The sequence below is a fragment of the Ahaetulla prasina genome, chromosome 2 (assembly GCF_028640845.1).
Source record: "Ahaetulla prasina isolate Xishuangbanna chromosome 2, ASM2864084v1, whole genome shotgun sequence".
NCBI lineage: Eukaryota > Metazoa > Chordata > Lepidosauria > Squamata > Colubridae > Ahaetulla > Ahaetulla prasina.
The window spans coordinates 195,030,157-195,053,221 of NC_080540.1; the positions used below are offsets into that span (position 1 = coordinate 195,030,157).

The 23,065-nt window shown below is 39.1% G+C and overlaps 1 protein-coding gene and 1 long non-coding RNA gene across 3 annotated transcripts in view; one reads left to right on the forward strand and one right to left on the reverse strand.

Annotated features, from left to right (window-relative positions):
• Nucleotides 1-7,307: 7,307 nt before the first annotated feature.
• LOC131192266 (uncharacterized) lies at nucleotides 7,308-22,026 on the reverse strand. The gene is made up of 5 exons (XR_009153683.1): nucleotides 21,949-22,026; nucleotides 19,602-19,627; nucleotides 15,916-15,990; nucleotides 10,992-11,042; nucleotides 7,308-7,481 (listed from the first exon to the last, which is right to left on the reverse strand). It is a non-coding gene; the product is annotated as an uncharacterized LOC131192266 (long non-coding RNA).
• The window catches only part of LOC131192264 (transient receptor potential cation channel subfamily V member 6-like), a 123,571-nt gene continuing 122,200 nt past the window's right edge, over nucleotides 21,695-23,065 (forward strand). For both annotated transcript variants that reach the window (XM_058171265.1, XM_058171267.1), the window contains exon 1: nucleotides 21,695-21,965. In XM_058171265.1, the coding sequence (XP_058027248.1) occupies nucleotides 21,838-21,965 (128 nt within the window). In that variant the 5' untranslated portion in view covers nucleotides 21,695-21,837. The remainder of the gene's footprint in view (nucleotides 21,966-23,065) is intronic.

Consider the following 23,065-nt stretch of genomic DNA (forward strand, 5'->3'; position numbering starts at 1 on the left):
CAGATAAATAATACCTGCTAAACTCTGTCAGTGTTGAGTTTAGTCAATTATATTAGTCAATAATTTAATATTAAAATACCAATTATAAACCTATCTAATGTAGAGGTTACAAGGCAGAGCCCGAAGGTGGGGTTAAACAAGTCATAAGTTTGGAATCTTTATGCAGCCATGAGAGGCCTTAAGTGCAGCCCCCTCCCTCATGAATTCAGTTGACTCTTATCTACTGCCAATTTGCCTTGACCATTAGTAGATCAGATTTTTGTGTATAGGTAGCACATAATAAAGTTTTAGTGCTTTGAACTCAACTCATGCTCCTGGTTACTTGCACCTGACACCCAAGTGCACAACATTTGAAAGAACAAATGATAGCCTATTAAAGAAAAACACTGTTAACCAAGTGGCAAGGTTTATATGAGGAAAACAAAATATCTTGGTTGGGATGGAAGAAGCTACAATATTGAGTAATTGAAACTTGGTGATAGGATTCTATTAAAAAAAAAGAAAGTACATTTATCTAGATGATTGGTTTATAATGTAAAATGGTTTATAATTTAAAAAAACCTCACCCTAGTTGCAAAGAACAATGACATTAGCCTAATTAAAAGGGTATAAATGTCTGGTAGGAAAAAAAACCTTAAATCATACACGTATAATAAAATAGGAGACAAGACCTCGATATACTTTTCCTACCAATCAATTGAAAAACTTTCAGGATAAAAGCCTCCCATAATTTCATAAATTTAATTTCTTGAAGAAGAAGAAGAAGAGGTATGGGGTTAGGTAACATCCTGTATTAATAATGGCAGATTCATATTAAAATAAATAAATCAAATTTGTTAGTTGTTGACAAGAAAGTTGGAACAATGCACTTTTGATTGTAGTTTTAAAAAGCCATCCAATCCCAGTTTACTAGTGAGAATATCCACCCAGGGGCCTGAATAATTTTGTACACTGCACTATTACGTTCAAGAAGCCTTACACTTGTGTGTGTGTATGTGTGTATGTATGTATGTATGTATGTGTATATGTATGTGTGTGTGTATATATATATATATGTTTTCTGAGGTTTTCGCGGGTGTTTGTATGTAGGTCTTTGGTTATTTGGGTTTTCTCCCGCGTAAAATTGGAAGTGTCTTGGCGACGTTTCGACGAAGTCTCATTCGTCATCTTCAGGCTTCAGCTTCGTGCTTCTGCTCCCAGAAGCCTGAAGATGACGAATGAGACTTCGTCGAAACATCGCCAAGACACTTCCAATTTTACGCGGGAGAAAACCCGAATAACCAAAGACCTATATATATATATATGTGTGTGTGTGTGTGTGTGTGTGTGTGTGTGTGTGTGTGTGTGTGTATCTGCACTATTAAGATCTTGTAAATCTCCCCTTGCCTATAAATCATAAGTACAATAAAAATAACCTGATCTGGTCATATCTCATTTTATAATTTCATTTCAAATATCTGTGTTTACATTTCTATAGTTTTATATTTAGGAGCAAAATCAATCAGAGATGCTGACACTTCGTTTATGACCAATTACTTTTGATACTGAAGCATCAATAAAATATGGAGCAGGTCATCTGTTAGAGGACATATACGTGCAACCATAGCTAAATGGAGTCAATATTCATATAATGTGTTGATTAGAAACACCACCATTATTAACTTGTTCGAACTGTTGTATAAATTTGTCATCTCCAATATATAAATGACAAACTGATCTACCTTAGGCATTGTACTCATTTCTTTTCATATTCTTAAATTTTAATTTTGTTTTTATATTTCTCATGTTTTCTATTTCAAAGTGTCATTACATATACTCAAAGCAATTTCATATAACTTCATTCATATCACAAGGCAGCAATATCAGTGCTCTTGATAGAGGCCCAATTTTTGTAGAGGTGCAAAAACATTGGGAAGAAAAGTTCACCGACAGAAAATAGCCATCCCAATTATGTATGTCAAGGTATCTTTTTTGAATGTGGAGAAGCTTGTTTTACCTTGTGCAACTAGGAGTAAGAATCAAAGCAACTCCAAGTATTATTGAACTGCTACTTCCAGAATCCATGGGAAGTATGGTTAATGGTAAGGAATGTTGAGAGTTGTAGTAGCAATATTCCAGTAGAAGAGACTACATAAAACTCGGGGACGAACTGCTGGGTTCTTAGAACTCTCTGGATTTGGTTGTCCTCTTGTAGATGTTGTCTTCTTGTAGATGAAGCATCTGCAAACCCCAATAACCCAACCATATCTGGAGGGCCTACTGCAGCTTACTGCAAAGTGCAACCAATCACTTCAGAGAAAACTATCCTAAGTCTGAAAACTAAGTAAGGGGCGTGCATAAGAGCACCAATGTGCCTACTGTTCCTGTCCTAATGTTCCCTTTGATTGTATCCAATTTCGTATAATTACATACTTATGCTTATATATATGCTTATACCTCGTATAGTTATTTCATGCTTATGCTTATATATACTGTTGTGACAAATAAAATAAATAAATAAATAAATAAATAAGTACCAGTGTTCCTGAATGTCATGTCAACTATATAAACTGGGAGTTGTAATCTAAGATGTTTAGAAGACCCAGCTTGGGAAAAGCTACTATAGACTATATGTTTTGTATTATTAGTTCAGTCATGTCTTTTTCTGATTTTTGTTATTGTATCACCATGGGAGTGTTAGCTGAATACCTGCCAACGTATTAGGATAAAAACAGAGATGCGGTTATGCAATGCAAGTACACAATGCAGCATGGAAAAGAGCTTTTAAACTCCTCCAACTAACGTATATTTTATTTCTTAAACTCTAGAGAGGCAATAAATGCAGGGCTTAAACAATGTTTGGCACCATATGGTCTATCTTTCTAGATTCACAAGCTGAAGTTGAGATATATGTCTAAATAATGAATGGAACTGTCTCATAATTTGCTAATGGATGTTCTGTATATAACGCAGACACAGACAAGACCATAAATTTTCCTACCACTTGTTTAGCAGCTTAAGAACACCATTGTTCTTATATACTTATGTCTACCGTGTTTCCCCAAAAATAAGATATGTCCAAATAATAAGCCCAATCAGGCTTTTCAGCACATGTGATAATATAAGCCACCCCCGCAAAATAAGCCCCCCAGCAACTAATTACATGCAGCCAGTCCCGCCATTTCCTCTGGTTGCTTGCTGCACAATCAAAATGAGTTGAGGAGGCAAGGCCTGGGGGGTGGGGGAAGGTTGGTCTACGCTGCCTCGTAGAGCAGGACTCTGCAAGGCTTGTGCTATTGCATGCAGGAATGGCAGCAGTGCTGTGAGGTTCAACATACCAGTGCAGTCATGAGCAGCAGGACACCTGCTGTGCCGGTATGATGAAGCTCGCAGTGGTGCTGCCGTTCACGCATGCATTGGCACAAGCCTTGCAGAGTCCTACTCCATGAGGAAGCGGTAGTAATGGGATGCATCAGGGCAGCGGCCAGCGCAAAGAATGGGGAGGAGAGGTGATGGCAGCGACGGAACATCCAGTCCCACGCTTGCTGCCTCCTGTACCCCCAAAATAATAAGAGTCCCCCGATAATAAGACCAAGCCCTTATTTGGGGTGGGGTAGGAAGAAAATAAGACCCTGTCTTATTTTCAGGGAAACACGGTACTTCTTATCGTATCTACTCATAAATATGAGTCCTAAACCATATGATTTTTCAAACTGAGAGATGAATCAGAGAAAGACTTTTTTTTATAATGAGTTTAGGATATCTGAAAACATTTATTTTTACTGAAACTATCACTCCTAGCAAATTATTAAAATACAATTGGAAAAAATAATATATAATTTGTCATTTAATTATAAAATAATCTGAACTCTCTCTTTTGTTTCTTGTGAACTGGATCAAGAGCTCATTGGCCATTAGAAGGATTTTAAACTCTTGACTTTACACATTTTTCTGAGGCTTGTCAATATCTACACTATGCAATAACTCTACATTATTAATGCAAACATGGGGATAGTCCAAATTCAAAGGCAAATGTTTCATTAAAACATTATTTTACTTTCCAGGCAATTAAGCAAATCTCTTCCCTCTCATTTCACAATGTTTTGCTTGAAATTCTATTTTCACACATTATAGACTGGCTTTGTGCCATCATTACTGCAATAAGTTTGGAATAGTGGTTAAGGCATCTGGCTGGAATCTGGGAGATTGTGAGTTCCAATCCCATTTTACAGCTGGGTGACCTTGGGCCAGTCATACCCTCTCAGCCCTAGGAAGGAGGCAACGGCAAACCACTCCAGAAATCCTGCCAAGAAAATTGCGGGGACTTGTCCAGGCAATTACCAGAAGTCAACACTGACGCAAAGGCATGCACTAATGTGCCATCAAGTTGTTATTTTATTGATTCTTAGCAACCACACTGATAGATTTTCTCCATGACAGTCTATTCCTAACCTGTTTTTACAGGTCTTCCAATGGCACACCCAGTAAGAGTCTGAAAATAATATTCCTTGCATCCACTATTTGACTGGATGATGATTGCATTGATCTATTTAGTTCTTTAGATACATACAGTATCTGCAAAATTATATTCAACTAAATGATGTGCAAAACTTTTTTGCACTTGCCTTATTTGGAGACCATTACCATATTCCAAAAGCATTGAGAGCCTTACAATAGACATCTCAAAACTGTCTGCAGCATATGGAAAAGCAACATAATTGTGAATGTGCTGGCACTTATTTTATTTATTTACTTATCAAATTTGTACTGTATGGCTACACAACTCACAAAAACAGACTCTGAACAGTGTACAACTTTAATTTAAAAAAATCAATATATAAGACCAGTATAGAAAACATACTGAAAACTATTAAAAAGTTTGTTCATTGTATTTCTCCCGCTAGTTCCAGATAATTATAGCTCTCCTCCACACAGGTATGCAGTAAAATCAAAACTTGGGATATTTAGAACTTCTTTAATGCTGGCCACTGATATCAAATAAGATCACATGTGAATTGCAATGATTGGGCAGTTTTCTTGGCCTGGTTAGTCCTTGAAAGAAAGACCAACAGAAAATTCTGAGAGAGGTACAAGAAGAAAACTATATTGAAAGGAAGTAATGCAAAAGAAGAAGGGGATGGCAGAGAATGAGCTGGCTGGCTGGAGTCACTGAAGCAGTCTGCATGAGCCTAAATGGACTCCGGGGGATGGTAGAGGATAGAAAGGCCTGGAAGAATTGTCCATGGGGTTGTGATGGGTTGGCCATGACTTCACAACTAACAGCAGCAACAACAACAATAAAAGGCAAACTGTTTATAATTTTTGCCAAGGATTCCAAATATGAGCATTTCTTTATAGCCATCTGGAGCTGAGCTCTAATTTAGGCTGTCTTTATCTTTCTTTTTTAATTCCTAACTTGAAAAATGGAGCCTGTAAACATTTAATACATAGCAACGCACATGTGCCTTCACTTGCTGGTCACGCGCTATAAATTCTGGAGTTGTAAATCATTTGAGTAAACTGAAATTGCAAAATGTTATTTGACATGGAATTTTTGCTTAAAAATTTACTGGGTGTACTGCATATCAGTTGAAGATGTTCTGCTTCTTTCTTACCAATGAAATAGATCTGAAGCACAGTGGAGCCCCTCTTGACCTAAGGCTAGAGCAGAAGTTTGAAGGGAGGCCCCAAACTTGTTCTCTGTTCACTGGATGACTATCAACAAGAAACAGACAAGGAGACAAATCAATGTCTCTTAGCATGACCTTCAAAATGTCAGACCATTTTCAGACATTTGGAGACTTTTGCTCACCCTGGAGATCCATCACAACTTAATGTTAGACCAGGGCTCTCCAACCTTGATCCCTTTAAGACTTGTGGACTTCAACTCCCAGAGTTCCTCAGCCAGCTTTGCTGGCTGAGGGACTCTGGGAATTGAAGTCCACAAGTCTTAAAGGGACCAAGTTTGGAGACCCCTGTTCTAGACCACCTCTTCTGAATACAGAGAGTCTTACAATCAACCCCTGGCATGTTTACGAGTACAGAAAAATGTGCCTTGAAAGTCTGAGTCCCCGAGTAAACAATACTGGAATGGATGAATTAATGAATGTCCTCCTTAACGTAAAGGCAGCTTCTGTATTCTTGTGTTTAAATCAAAGGTGAGCAAACTTGTTATTGTCACATTACCAGGGGGAGATTTTTGCATGTAGTTCAGTAGCAACAGGTAACATGTAATTAGAACACTATATGTCAGACAAATGGGCAAGACAACATTTTCTGAGGATGAGGATGATGTTACTGATGATTTAAAGTATTTGTTGTGAAAGATGGTCCCCAAAGAAGGAGTTTGGGTGATGGACTATAATGAAATGGCAGTTTCTTGGGAAATAGGAAAGGCATTTTGGGAAGAGGAGGGAGACAACGGGGAGCCCATCCCAGAGCTGGATAGGAGACAGAGGAAGAGAGCAAAGATGGCCATTCCCTAGAATCTCCCAGGGTATATCCCATTAGGCTGGGAGAGAAAAGGGTTTAGCTTGGCAAGATTCTGTCTGTTGGATGTAAGCAAATAAAGAATTGAACTCTGTCTGAATTGCTGCATATCGTTCTTGAGCTTAGTCTGAGAGCAATTGATTATGCAATCTTTCCAATTGCTTACATATATTATTCCTGTCTTTAATTATTTGGCAATCTGGTGCTAAAACAATGGTAACATAATTTAATATGATGTTTCGGGGGAATGGGGCAAGGAACAAATTTATGTGACTGACAACAATGAATACAAGTTCTTTGAACTCCAAAGTTCCACCTTCTGAACTGGAAAAATACGACCAGGAACATTGGGAGAACATCTGGAATTCATAGTTACATCCCTGCTTTCATTCTCATAGGGGAACATAGGAGAATATCTGACATTAATATTGCAGTTGATAGATATACACTGTTTTCTTTAATCCTTTAGTCCTACCTTAGATTTAGGCTGCTTTAGAAACTGTTTTTTGTGTTTCTTAAAGAGCAGCATCAGAACTTTCCACATATGATATATCTGTGCAATTAATTTCTGAAATGATAAATCTAAAGTTCTTTCACTTCTGGTTAAGCATAATTATTGTTGCCAACTGTAACGTGTACTGGAAACATGGCTGTTCCTTCTTACATACTTGATGAAATGAAAAGTGAATTCCTGATTTGGACATTTATTTATTTATTAGATTTATGTGCTGCCCATCTCATCTAGATGTGGCATGATAGTACTATGCAGAAACTATTGAAATATTGCTAGACAGTTTGAGATGGCTCTCAACTGAATACATTTTTATATGCCTCAAAAGTTGATGGAGTTGGAATTGCAAAGTTGTGAGAGGATCTTTCCAATTGCTGGCAGAGTTTGCAGAGTGATGGGACTAATTTTCTGTAGCTTTTGAATCTTCTGGAATATGCTGGTAGCTTAAAAGCGACATTCCTCTAGTGCAGCGTTCAGTATCCCAAAGGTTGCCATCATGCCTCTGGAAAATTCACACACACAAAAAAACCAGGATGATGCTCTCCTGTTGCTTATCAGACCACCAAACAAATGGAGATAGAATGCTTCAGACAATGGAAGTACTTAATCAAGAAAGCCATTTCTCACGATTTGTCAAATAAAGTTATATGCTAAAAGGCATTGCCTCTTTAGGTTGTTCATTTAAGAGATACATTCTGAAGGGAAGGGATCCAAACTAAGCCTACTGACAATTAATTTCAGCTACAGCACACTGTGGTTTTCTCTCACAAAATGTTCCTCCAGAAAGGCTTTGAACTTCATACCCCAATCCTATCTATATTTATTCATGTAAGGTCCCAGGAGTTTCCCCGAGCCACTGAGATGCCAAAAAGAGTGAGACTTGAAAGGAGGCTTGCAAAAAGACACAGATTTTATTTCTGGCCAAAACAAAATACTGGGTTTATATACTATATCCAGAACATACAGATTCAATGCATTTAAGGAATAGCCACGCCTTGGGGAAAGTATGGCGTCCTTTTATACCTTCAGAGGCATCAGCTTAATACTCAATTCTGGCACCCTGGCCCATGTGTTCCTTTGGCAGTGCAGCAAGGAACAGGGGGGTTGAGTGCTTAACAACAGAGGGGCTGGGTGCTTAGCAACGCCGCTTCTTGAGATATCCACCAGGCATGGAGTTGTACAGAAAAACAAGATAGCAGAAGTTAGATCTCTGGTAGAAGCAAACGGCAGAGGCAATTCTAATTCGTACAGGAGCAAAGCAATTCTTACAGAAGTTATTATTATGTCCCAGTAATTCTACCTAATCTCCTATTATTATGTCCCTACATTCAGAAGATATTTTCTTCTGATCGCAGCCTTCAACATATTGTGAAAACAAAAACTGAACTGGGATTATGAGATTTATTGGAATTTTTTCCCCTAAAAATATTTTATATGAATTGTATAAAGGCAGAAATGTTTACGGGGGGAGAGAAATGATAGTAATTTGCTTGACATACCTCTGTCAATCAAGATACTTATTCTATTTCAATCAAGCAACATTTCAAGGCCAAGAAAGATTTGCTTGAAGTTCCAAAATATGAAATATGACATAATTTTACTCCAAAGTAAAATTATCCACTCATTTTTAATTGATGCAACTGTATTTTTGAGATGCACCATGCTGACACGTAGAGGTCAGATATCCTGTGCAAAGTTAAACTTTTGATTTAAATTGAATTGACATTCTCTGGCTGGAAACAGAACATAACCATTTGATTGTTTTTCTGCCAAGACTGAAGACTGTTTGAAAGAGCCTGTCTCCAACTTTAACATCTTTCTTCTTTAAACTGAAATAATATTTGATAGACAGTCTTAGGATATAATTCTGGATTTTATAGTTAAACAATAGCTTAATCTGCAAACTTGCTAAGAGGGCCGAGATCACAAATCAGTTCTCACAAATTTTGAAGAGATGCTAAAAAGCAACTTGTGCTCGTTCAGCTCAAATTGTATGATTCATTTTGTTTATCAGTTACTGCCTTTATTCTTTATCTCTGTCTGTTTGTCTGTCTGTCTATCTTTCTTCTCTATTTCAAGGGCTCAACTCCAAAAAATGCTCTGGGTAGTTTATGCTACATTAAAGAATGCAGAGTTTAAAGAAGCATAACTGTCTGCATAAGTAACATTTTTAAAAAATGACAGGGACTCCATAGATATCTTAACTCCAGGCCAAGGAAGAACAGGGCTGTGTGTATCCCTGCTGGTATGCTGTTCGAGTGGGAGAGGTCACAATGTTTTTAAATGAAATTAAAGATATAAAACGTACACAATATCTGCCTAGAATGTTATCCAAATCATCTTGTGCTTACCAGTGAGATGAAACATGCTTAACTTGATCCATTAATTAGATCTGTTTTCATGACATCCTAAGTTATCAACATGAAAATTAGTTATGTACAAAGCTCTGAACCTATTTTTAGAAAGTGGAGATGAGGGATAGATTAAAAAAAAGGAATTAGCAATATTTAGTTGAACTTAAGTTACAACTGAGTTTGGTTTTGGTTTTAATACAAACTAAAATCGGCCTACTACCTACAGTCACTCTGTGATTAAAGTGGTGTAGAAAATAAACAAGTCAGTCCTAGAGGAGATCAACCGTGACTGCTCTTTAGAAGGCCAGATCCTGAAGATGAAACTGAAATACTTGGCCACCTAATGAGAAGGAAGGACTCACTGGAGAAGAGCCTAATGCTGGGAAAGATTGAGGGCAAAAGAAGAAAGGGACGACAGAGAATGAGATGGTTGGATGGAGTCACTGAAGCAGTAGGCGTCAGCTTAAATGGACTCCAGAGGATGGTGGAGGATAGGAAGGCCTGGAGGAATGTTGTCCATGGGGTTGTTATGGATCGGACATGACTTCGCAACTAAAAAAAATAAAATAAACAGATAAATAAGCCAATTTATTCTAGATTCAGGCTTTTTGGAAATCTTGGGGTGTGATCTCTATGGGAGGAATATTCCCAACCAATTTAGAAATTAGTAGTCCTTGTTTAGCAACCACAATTGGGACTGTCAACTCAGTAAAGAAAAGCAGTTGCCAAGTGAAATCTTGACTGTGCTTACAATTTTACATATCTTGCCTCCCTATTCAGTCTGTACCCATTCACCTTATCATATCCAGAGACATGGGTAGCACTAATATCCTCCATATACGTACAGGGAAATTGTATTCTTCTCATAACCTCATATTTGCGTAAGTCAATTCTTATGGTTTTATTGTTCTGGGAGAAGAGAAAATGAAAAGAAACCACACCCACAATTGTCACCTTTAGATCTCGTGCCTACTTTGGTTAACAACAGGATCCCAAATTGCTTCTGCGTAAAGAAGCCAAAAAAAATTATGCTTCTGTCTATTGAACTATATAATTTATTATGTTTGTTAATTGTCCACAACAGTTCAAAGGGTTTATTGTGAGGACAGAAGAGTGGGGAGTGGCCAGACTGGTGAACCTCTCTGCCTTCGGTTTTCTATGGCACTTCTGCTGTAACCTTGTTGACACTGAGCAAGGAGGAGCCGGGGCAAGGAGAAATAAACATTTGCTATAAGTTACTCCCTCCCTACGGGGACTCAGTGACCTTTATATTTTAGGTTTTATTGGGTCAGATGATTTTCTGGTTATTTCTAAATTCCTTTCACACAAAAGGCATGAAGAACACAAGGGTGGACGCTCTCTCTCTGATCCAGCAAAACAACCTGTTGGGAGGCAGAACAAGCAATAGAAGTTGAGGAATTGATTTCCCAAATTAATTTGTTTCATTTGCATCAGCTAGGATGGAGGTGTCCTTCATTGCCCCTTTTATTCATTTATTTCTTCCCCCGTGTGGTGTAGTGGTTAAGGCACCAAGCTAGAAACCAGGATACTGTGAGTTCTAGTCCTGTTTTAAGAAGAACGCCAGTTGACTGAACTTGGCCCAGTCATACCTTCTTGTTGCTAAAAAAGAGTCAGGCAAATCGCTTCTGAAATCTTACCATGACAACTGCAGGGACTTGTCCAGGCTGTTGTCAGGAGTCAACACTGACCTGAAGGCACAAACAAACATTCCTAGGGTTAGTGTGCTTTCCTTCAATTCTAGGGGAATGTAAGAGACAGTGGAAACCTTGGGAAACCATGGATTCAAGATTCCCCCAGCATGTCAACAGAGAAACTTCAGTATTAGTAAAGCACTGGTGACAATGGACCTTTCTGCTGTCTTTTGGAAAATATTTAAAGGACGTGTTCCCCTTTACAGTCCTAGACGACAAAACCTAACCACTTGTGGTCCCAACTGATTAGCACCTGGCTGGGAATCTACTAGGAAGTATTTAGGCTGCAAGCTAGGTTGAAAAATTGAAAAGAAAAACAAAGCAGGCAAATGACTTTCATAGTATTATCAGGAACACCACATGGAAATTTTATGGGGAGGGATTTTGGTCTTCAGTAACATGAATGTCTACCTGCAGCCTGACACAGGATAACGCTCACAATATGATTCTAGATATAATTAGAACTGCAGAAAAAATAATTGCTACCAACTTGCCTTCCATTGAGGACCTGTATACTGCACGAATCAAGAAGAGGGCCGTGAAAATATTTGCAGATCCCTCGCATCCTGGACATAAACTGTTTCAACTCCTACCCTCAAAACGACGCTATAGAGCACTGCACACCAAAACAACTAGACACAAGAACAGTTTTTTCCCGAAGGCCATCACTCTGCTAAACAAATAATTCCCTCAACACTGTCAGACTATTTACTGAATCTGCACTACTATTAATCGTTTCATAGTTCCCATCACCAATCTCTTTCCACTTATGACTGTATGACTATAACTTGTTGCTGGCAATCCTTATGATTTATATTGATATATTGATCATCAATTGTGTTGTAAATGTTGTACCTTGATGAACGTATCTTTTCTTTTATGTACACTGAGAGCATATGCACCAAGACAAATTCCTTGTGTGTCCAATCACACTTGGCCAATAAAATTCTATTCTATTCTATTCTATTCTATTCTAAGCTATTATTTGCCATATTTATTATGTGGCTCGTTTGTTTGCCAGCAATAAAACTTCATATTGGAGCATCAGATAAGAAGCTACATGAATTTTATGAAAGCTTTAAAATAAATTTAAAAGATGGTGGTTTTTCAACATCACTTTAATGACAAATTAATGACTTAAGAAAGATTTAGACACCGCTCATGACTCAATATTCAGGAATAAGGAATAATAAAATATGTCAGTTCTTTGGCTTATTTCTAAGGTGATTTTGAACAGTGTGTGAGCGTTCTAGAAAACCCCCTCCCCAGTCTGGAAGTTTCCCAAAAAGTTGACAAGACCCTGGAAGGTTATTTTTGTAAGATCCAACATTTTATCAAATGGCCTGCCTAGCAAAATTCCTGCATTTCAGATCCATTACAGTTCCTGCTCCATCTTCTATTCACATTAGAATGATGTTATATCATGGAGCAGATAATTATGAATGCTGTTCTATTTCTGGACCTATATCTTAAAAATGTAATGCTGAGGTAAGACGGAACATCAACAATCTTCCAAATACTGGCAGCTATGAAAATGGGGAAGATTATTACAGAGAGCTGGAAGAACATTTGGGGATCCTTAAAAAAATTAACTCCACAATCCGGGACTTCTACTAAAACGTTGAAGAGGTATTTTGCCAATCAAATTGGCATAAACAAGCAAATACGCCTCACCCCCCCCGCCAAAAAAAAGAAGCATGGAGGCATCTACATGGTCTGGAAGACTCATGGAAAGTGTTTTGAATGCTGTCCTATATTGTCTCTCTACTGTATGTCTGAAAATCTCTGCAGAGATTTTGTTGGTACAGGCACATACCCGGAACGACCTGGAAAAGCACTGAGGAAGCACTTAATTTTGTCAATGTGCTTGGTGTAGCATTCTGTTAAATGCTTTGCATTGTCATAAGATGGCATTCATCTATCAACTGGGGGCTCCATGCACTCTGGGTTACAGCAACCATTGCCATTTCTGAAATTTTAATCTATTTTAAAGATTCACCGATACTGAGGGTTTTCTCTCTACCTTATGAAACAGTGAATTATGCATTGCAAAAACATGTGGTTCTTTTCATCGGTCTGAACCAACTGTCCATTGCTTTCATCAGATGACTAACCCAAGTTCTATTGCTTGAAGCAAGCAATAAAAACAGCCTAAGCAATGTTGAATTGCCCCTTGGAGAGACCAGGGACATGAACTTAACTGGAGTAACTTGACCTTATTGCTTTGAGTTTCTCTGGCAATAAAGAAATTACAATCTTGTGTTCAGGTATGGAAGGCAAACAAGTCCAATTTATAGATCCATGCTATAAAATGTTTCTGCACTGAAATGTCTTATTCAATGCAGATGGCAAGAAGATCCTAAGCACCTAAGAACAAATCAGAACACAGATACTCAGGACTAGAAATCTTCTTGTCCTCTTGTATCAGGATTTAAAACTTTTATTTGCCATGGCAATTAATTGGAAGCTATGGTTTTGATGACCAGTCTGGCTTTAAATGGTGAAGTCTGTCAGAGATGGCTGAGACAAGTAGTCCTCAACTTATAACAATTGAGCCCAAAATTTCTGTTGCTAAGTGAGATAGTTGGTGAGTTTTGCCCCATTTTACAACTGTTCTTGCCACCGTTGTTAAGTGAATCACTTCAGTTGTTAAGTTAGTAACCCGGTTGTTAAATGAATCTGGCTTCTCCATTAACTTTGCTTGTCAGAAGGTCCCCAAAGATGATCACATGACCTTGGGACACTACAACCATCATAAATATGAACCTGCTGCCAAGCAGCTGAACTTTGATCATATGACCATGGAAATGTTGCAATGGTCATAAGTGTGAAGAACAGTCATAAGTCACTTTATTCAGTGACACTGTAACTTTAAAAAGTAACTAAATGAATGGCTGTAAATTGAGGATTATCTGTATAATATTATTCATCATCATGATATTTCTAAACATTCACTAGCTACACCATTTTTAGTTGCTTGTTCTCTGACAATTATTTGAACCAATTCAGAGATATTTACAGTTCAAGAAATAATATTATTGTAGCTGAAAACACAATCATTTTCTCTTTTTATCTAGCCCATAGGGTTATATATACCTGCCTTCCATTGAGGACCTGTATACTGCACGAATCAAGAAGAGGGCCATGAAAATATTTAGAGATCCCTCACATCCAGGACATAAACTGTTTCAACTCCTACCCTCAAAACAACGCTATAGAGCACTGCACACCAGAACAACTAGACACAAGAACAGTTTTTTCCCGAAGGCCATCACTCTGCTAAACAAATAATTCCATCAACACTGTCAAACTATTTACTGAATCTGCACTACTATTAATCTTCTCATAGTTCCCATCACCAATCTCTTTCCACTTATGACTGTATGACTGTAACTTTGTTGCTGGCAATCCTTATGATTTATATTGATATATTGACCATCATTTGTGTTGTAAATGTCGTACCTTGATGAACGTATCTTTTCTTTTATGTATACTGAGAGCATATGCACCAAGACAAATTCCTTGTGTGTCCAATCACACTTGGCCAATAAAAATTCTATTCTATTCTATTCTATTCTATTCTATTCTATTCTATTCTATTCTATTCTATTCTATTCTATTCTATTCTATTCTATTCTATTCTGTGTTTCCCCGAAAATAAGACCATGTTATATTTTTTGCCACCAAAAAAAGGCACCAGATCTTATTTTCGGAGGGGGGATGTCGCCCACTGACTCACCTCACTTGCGTGTGTTGCCCCTGGCCTCTTTTTCGCTATTAGAGGCCGTCAGGTACTTCTTCATCTGGCAAGGCCAGTAAGGCTTGCCTGAAGGCCTCCGCAGCTGTTATCGGCTGCAGAGGCCTTCAGGAAAGCCTTGCCAGCTGCAGCAAAAGAAATGGGCTGAGGTGTGCAAGGCCTGGCTGCAACTATCCAAAGGTAAGTACTAGGATAGGTCCATCCCCCCTCCCATCCCCACCCTAGCTTAATTTTTACCTGTGCACTCTGGAGTGGGTGGGGTCTTAGTTAGGGCTTATATTGGGGGCACATGTGAAAATCAAGGTGGACTTACTTTCTGAGGAGGAGACACAACACACACACACAAACCTTTAACAACCTTGAAATTCTGGCATGCTGGCCAACAGACTATAGGAAGTCAAAGATGTTATGTCTAAACATGACCCACCGATCTAACCTAAGATGTACTTGAGCTTCCAATGTTTTGCAATGTTTTTCTTTCAGTTCAGAGCCCAGCTCATCCTCCCAAAGTTTTTAAGGATTTTCAAGAGAACAGGTTGTGTTAAGCATAAAATATTGTTGGAAGTCCCGATTGCCAATTACATAACATCGGCATGTGCCATAAAAATATACTTAATTTTATATTTGACAACAGATTATTTGAAATGCATCTGACAGCATTTGGTATATTTCTGTGCATTTTGACAACTGTACTTGAGGCGTGCTAAAATCAGTTGTGAAGGTGTGTCAAAAGAAACACTTGAGCGTAGGAACAATTTTAACATTTTGCTATATATATTTAATTTCAGTGACATCCGTTTATAATCAAAAAATAAACTTGGCATTATGATTTTGGGTGAATAATCAGTATTTATAAGGCGAGAATTTAAAGTGTTGCCCTTGTTGCTGTTGTCGTCATCCTCAACAAGTTCTTGCTACTTTAGTGTTGTGTTGCCTATTTAGGAAGTTTTCTCTTCAACCTGAATCACACCTATTTTGTCACAGAATGTCCACTGTAGCCAAATCCAGTTCCAGGAAATACTGTCCTCATTATTACCTAACCTTATTTATCGGTTTGTTTGCTTAGAGTTTATATCCCACCTTTCCATCAAAAATAGTGTCAATCATACTCACCTCTGTTATGTTGCTATTTGATATCTTGTTTCTCATGTCATTTTTGGCTGCTTGAAGCCATCCATCTGGCTTATCCTCATGAAAGAAGGAAACAAACAGGAATTAGAAGAAAAACAACCACTGACACAGTTGGTAAGGGAGAAAACATAACATAAGATTTATTTATGTATTTAACATATGGCATAACTTCAGATAATAATACATGAAAGAATTTTTTGAGAAATATATATTTTAATACCCTGTCACAGCGTTGTTTTGATCTTGAAAACCAAAACAAATAAACTGGGTAAAGTCTTGATTTTAGCATAATTAGTTATTAATTACACCTCAATAGATTTTTCATCAAAACCCAGGGTACATATTTCCAGAGAAATGAATTCATACACCCCTGCAACCTGCTGCTGCAATCCTCTGTATAATTTCTACAATTAGCTTCCTTTGGCCTGAATGGAATGTCTCAGTTAAGCAACCATGAAAATATATTCTCAGTAAATGCCTATATGATAACAGCAGTGAGAGATTTATATGCTCAAAGGTGGAAGGACTTACAAATACCTACAATGGAAGAATGGATGGTGAAGCTGGAAGAATGGGCAGAGATAGTGAAATTGACAAAACCCTGATGAAAGAAAAGACTCTGACAAATTTTATGACTGCTTGGAAGTACCACTTTGGGACATTTTGCAAAAAAATTGAAAGAAATGAAAAGCTGATTTCGGGATTGAATGATTAGGATTATATTGGGCAATGGGAATAATGTAAACAAATGTTAACCTTGAAGTAAAGAGTTTGATGTATTTTTTAAAAATTTGTATTTGTACCAAAGAAAGTTGGGCGTCATTCTTTTTCTATCTTCCTTACTTTTTTTCTTCTTCTTTCTTCTCTGCACTTTTACCCTTTTTCTTTTCTGAGTGTTTTTTCCCCATTTCAACTCATCTTTTCCTGCTCATGGTATTGATTGACTCCCCCCACCCCGATTGATAGATCAATTATTTAAACAGCTGGTTACTTCCTGGGATAAGGCTTTGCCATCTGCTGGAGTTAGAATCATATATTTTGCATACTTTTCGGGATGAAACATTCATTTTGAGTGAGAGAAAAGTTTAGCAGAGTGATCCTCTCCCTCTCCAGGGTTTCTAGAAGGGTTTTTCCTGAGCCTTTTGAAAAAATTCAGGATGCAGTACTTTCTGCCTGCAAAATGTTCCCTATAACTGGTGCTCTTACCTGTTTCCTTTCCAAGAACAATACAGGAAAATTGAGGATTTTGATGTACAACACTGGAAACATTTCTTTTTTCATCCAGAAATGGCCTTATCCAGTGTTAAATCCAACATATTATCTCTTTAGTCTATATTAAATCTGAAGTCTATATTAAATCATTAATTTAAAACCTAACATGGTTAAATGCATACATTTAATTTAAAGATATATTGCATTGGGGAGGGGTCATAATCAGTTGTGAGATTCAAGTAATTTAACAACCGGTTCTCTGCCCTAATGATTTCTTCCAACAACCAGTTCACTAAACTGCTCAGAAAGTTAACAACTGGTTCTCCCAAAGTGGTGCGAACTGGCTGAATCCCACCACTGGTCATAATCCTAAAATCTTTAGTGCTGTTCATCTCCCATTCATTTTTGCTTCCACCCCCATTTTTCTCGTTTGTTTTTCTTCTTTCCTTTAAAATATATTACTTGGCTACCGTATTTTTTGTGATTATGCAAAAGTTATTTATTTAGAGTTGGCCTGTATGAGTAAGGCTATTATGTATTTATATTATCTGTTTCTATATTGCTTGGCTCCCAAGAATCATAAAACTATCCCAAAGAAAATTCCAGCATGATTCAAGAAAAATCAGGGTGTGCAGCTGCTTCAGAGTAAGAAAAGAAACAGAAAGAGAATAAAAAATGGTAGCCTAACTTTGTCATTAAACCCAAAGGGACAAAATAGAAAACCAAAATAATCCAATGAAGCCACTTCCCAAAAGCTTATTTGAACAAAATCATATTGAAAATCTTTTAGAAAGCCAGAGAAGATGCCATGCATACATCCAGAGGCAGCCTATCCCACCACATTGAAGCTGCCACTGCTAACAATTACTATTGTACAAGTACTCAAGATACCATATAAATTCAGTGAATAGTGAACTTTAAAGAAAGACAGGAAAGGCATGGTGCTTGCTCCCTAGAGGGTAGAAAAAGCCACTTGAAAGATCCGAAGTCCCCCTATGGCAAAGTAACGGGATGAAAGAAATATGTATGAATATATTCTATGCGCAGCAAAGCATTTTTCAAACAATTTCTTTTAAAATGCTGATTGTTCTCAGCCTCTCTAAACTCCTAATTCAGGGACATACAAATAATTCTCGACAACTGAGCTCAGAATTTCTGTTGTTAAGTGAGACATTTGTTAGGTGAGTTTCTCTCCATTTTACAACCTTTCTTGCCACAGTTGTTAAGTGAATCACTGCAGTCGTTAAATTAGTAACATGGTTGTTAAGTGAATCGGGCTTCCCCATTGACTTTGCTTGTCAGAAGGTTGCAAAAGGGGATCACATGACCCTGGGATACTGCAACTGTCATAAATATGAGTCGGTTGCCAAGAATCTGAATTTCGATCACATGGGGATGCTGCAATGGTTGTTAAGTGTGAAAACCGGTCATAAGTCACTTCGTTCAGTGCTATTGTATCTTTGAACAGTCTTTAAATGAACTGTTGTAAGTTGAAGACTACCTGTATATGTGTTATTCAGAAATGAAGGAATACATGCGTATTTCATGTTACAAGTTAATCATAACCATATTCACCTTTTTAAGTGGGAAAACCTGTTTCTGATGAGATTATTTCAAAGGTGGATTTTTTTTAGAAGCAGTGTCTGAACATGAGAGGGTCAGTGTGCTAGAGTAGTTAAAATGTTGGACTAAAACTCAGATCATGAGTTTTAATCCTCCCTTAAGAAACAAAGCCTGCTGAATGACTTTGGCCCCAAATTTCTCTCTGTGTATGTGTGTCTGTCTCTCTCTGTCTCTCTCTCCCTAACCCACCTCCCAGGATTGCTGTTGTGGGAGAAATGGATGGGGAAGCATTATGTATACCACTTTGAGTTGCAGAAAATAAAGGTAGGGTATAAACATTACACTGTACGTATTGTTTATATAACAATACATAAAATAAATGTGCACACTGGATTCTCAAGAATTATTTATTGATTCATTTCATTTAGGCAACACCCAACTCCAGAATGACTCTAGGTGGCTCACAATGCAACAAACAAGCTTAAAAAAAATAACAAGATAGATTAAAAAAAACAAGATGATGAAACCAGTTAACAACAGAAAAATCATATACCAACACACACAAGAAGGAACTCTAGCAACCCTCATCCCAAACCTGGGAGGACAGCCAGGTTTTATTTTAAGGCCAACATAAATACATATTTGTATGGCTTAACAAAGACTTTCAATGGAGGGAAAAGATAGTTATCCCTGCTGAAGTACTTTTTTTCTATTTCAAAAGGCTTTTGAGGGCCAGGTAGGAGCCATTTTCAAATGTAACATACCATTTGGCCTTGAGCTGGAAGTGGATTACGTAGTTCTGCCAGGACTGAGAACTGCTGAAAGTGGTTCAAGAAAACTTACATAATGAAGGATCTTGACACAAAAGCTTCTTGGGTTGCCTTTCAACTTACCATGGAACAGCCAAATGCTCAAGAGTCTGTGAAAAAAGAAGTGGCCATGTTTATGGAGATTACTTACATTCCCAGGTACAAATATTTCAAGGAGAAGCCAAACTTCCCTTTCCTTTATGCTCTGTGTGAGTGATCTGAAATGTCACCATTGAAAACTCACCTCACCTATATAAAAAAAAATGCCCCATAAAATTATGGACTTCTCAAGAAAACAAGTTATCTTGCTTTCTTTTTTTCTGCCAAGTAAACACAATTGTGTGCCAGCTAGAAATTCAGCAGGTTTAGTGTTTCTCATAAATGCTCTGAGTTAAGTAGCTGACATGTTAACCAGAATGTCCTTGTTGTTCTTTGTTCGCAGCCTTTTCTCTCCAGTAGAAATATTGTTATGAGATCTATATTGTTATGAGATCTATAATCATTTTCACGCTCATCTTAAACCAAAACGTAAGGTGAGCCTTTAGCCATTGGCACTTTCAGAACTTCTGTGATCAGTAAGATCACAGAAGTTCTGAAAGTCCCAATGGCTAAAGTCAGCTGATGCCATGAGCAAATGAAGTCCCACTTCCACCTACGTTGGCTTTTCCTATAAAATCGGTGCCATTCAGTCCTGCGGTGTCAAAACTAGGATTCATTTCCAAGGGGCAACGTTTACCTGGCTGGCCTTGGTCTTTCAATCCAAAATGGGAAGGGATTCATAACCCTTTTCTCTGTGATGGCAGGATGAGAGGGATTCCTTTGGACTTGGAGAACAAGGAGGGATGGTCAGAGTTTGGATCAGGGCATCAGGGCTGAAAACCAGATGTATCATACAGTCACCAAGAATAAAGTTTGTGGCTTGTGAGAGACTGCACTTTGACCACAATTCTCAATAATCCTTTTTGGCGCGGAAGAGGTGCCCTTGAGTCATTGTTGTCTCCTGGTAGCTTCTTCAGAAGTAGTTTGCCCTTGTCGCCTTCCTAGGGCTGAAAGGAAAGTGACTGGCCCAAGCTCATCCAGCTGGCTTTTTGCCTAAGGCAGGACTAAAACTCCCAGTTTCTAGACTGGTGTCTTAACCACTATTTATCCAACTGGCTCTCTTAATGATGCGGGATCCTCTTTTCCTTTGGTGGTTCAGTGGCTAAGACACTGAGCTTGTCAATCAGAAAGGTCGGCAGTTCGGCGGTTCAAATCCCTAGTACAGGTCTCTTGCGTGAGCAGGGGGTTGGATTAGATGACGTCCAAGGTCCCTTCCAACTCTGTTACTGTTACAATCTGGGTCAATCACAGGGACCAGAGGCTTAGTCTTCTGAGCTTTTGGAATCGTCCAGGACCCATAGGGTGCTTTTCTCTCACCAGAATATGTGGTGAGAGAGAGGTACCCTGAGGATGGGCTCCACTATATACATGTTATATTTGCCTTTTCTTCATGATCTTTACAATATAGAAAACATAGTTTCATGGAGATACCTCCCTTGTTTGAATACTGAATTTAAAAAGTGGTATACTAGCCAACTTGGGAAGGCTTCTCACTAAATAATGAAAATTAATTCTGCTAACCACAAGGTTTCTGAAAAGAAGGGGTACCTTCTAGGTCTGGGGCATAACGTTGGTTTTATCAACCCAAATGGGTATACTTGCGATGTAGGAGTCTATTTAACAGATCACAATTTAAATCAGGGGTCTCCAACCTTAGCAACTTTAAGACTTGCAGACTTCAATTCCCAGAATTCGTCAGCTGGCTGAGGAATTCTGGGAGTTGAAGTCCACAAGTCTTAAAATTGCCAAAGTTGGAGACCTCTGATTTAAAGGAATAATCAAGGAGGCCCGAAGAAGGAAAGCTATAATTCCACAGCTCAAAAAATACTTTCGTCCCAAAGCTCTTTCCGGGTCTCTTTAAACGCCAACAAAAAAACTTCTGTCGCGCTGGGCGGGTCTGCCTGCCTTTCTTCTTCTCCTCCTCCTCCTCCTCTCGGTTCCTCCCCGGCAGGTTGTCCCTCGGATCCTGTTCCTGGGACTCCGCCAGGTACCGGCCTCGCTCAGCAGCCAGATGTTGCAACCGCCACCCCCCGCTTCGGACTCTATCGGCTGCAGACTCATCCGTCTCCAGACCAGACTGGAGCTGGCCTCCGGCAGCCGGGCAGAAAGGAGGAGGACGGGGACCAAGGAGAGAAAGAGGAGGAGGAGGAGGAGAAAGAAGAAGACGACGACAAGAACCGTCCCTTCGGGGATGCGCTGCTGAGACTAAGCCAGCCCAGCGATGGGGATGCTGCTGCCTGGAGACCGCGGCTTTTTCTCTAGATTCTGGGCTGCGCTCCTACGAAGAATACGCGGAGAGAAATCCTGGGCCAGAAAACTTGACGAAACCAACCTGTTGCAACAGAAGAGGTGGGTCCTCCAACCCAGGACACCCCAGATCCTGAAGGCAGGTCGGGGAGGGAGACGTGCCGCGAGTTACTGAGTTTAATATGAAAAGAGAGTTCCTAGGAGCGCGTGCAGAGCGAAGGTTGGCGAAACGCGTCCAGCAAAGGGTGTGTGCGCGCGCGCGCGCACAATATTTACCAGCTCTTTCCTTGGTTTTGGGAAAAAAGAGACTGGCCACACATCCGAGTTATACCGGGAAACGGGGTGGGGGGGACTTTTAAACCCTTTTTTCTCCCCATCGGGAGCAGGGTAAATACCTGGGCAGAGGAGAAGCTGTAACCAGATCCCAGCAAGTGCAGCTTGAGTGCACCTGCTGCCTGAAAAGCAGACAAGGCTGCATTCTGTGCCACAGACAGCCAAGCACACACTTGGACCCCTTTTTCTGAACTCTGTGGTGGGACACAGAGGGAAGAGGGCAGTCACAAGAGGGTAGAGAAGATAAAATGTCTTGCTTTCTATGCTTTGTGTGTTTGTTCAGTCTCAGCTTGGCATGAAAAAAACAAACAAGGGTTTTCTCTTCGAAGCTGCCACGTGTGAATTAATTGCTGTATGACAGTGCCGCTAAGCCTGTGGTGGCATACCTTTTTCAGGCTGCTAAGCAAAAGAGCTAGCAGCATTTATACATCTGAGAGTTGGGAGAAAAAGCTGGAGGACATGGCTTAACACTGGAGAAATGGAGTCCTGCTGATTCTTCTAATCTTTTCCAGATTTGTTTGTGTGTTTGTTTTTGTGGCTCATGTTTGACGAGCAAGTGGTAGCTGTGATTGGCAGGGCTTTTGCCAACTTAATCTTGTATGCCAATTGTGACCTTTCGTGGACTGAGAGGCACTGTTTGTAGTCACTCGTGCCTTAGTCAACTACCAAATGAATTACTGCAATGCTCTTTACATAGTCACTCACGCTCTGGTTACGTCTCGGTTGGATTACTGCAATCTCTCTACATGGGGCTGCCCTTGAGGTGCACCCGGAGGCTGCAGTTAGTCCAGAATGCGGCTGCGCGAGTAGTAACGGGAGCTGCTCGTGGTTCCCACGTAACACCACTGCTCCATAGTCTGCACTGGCTT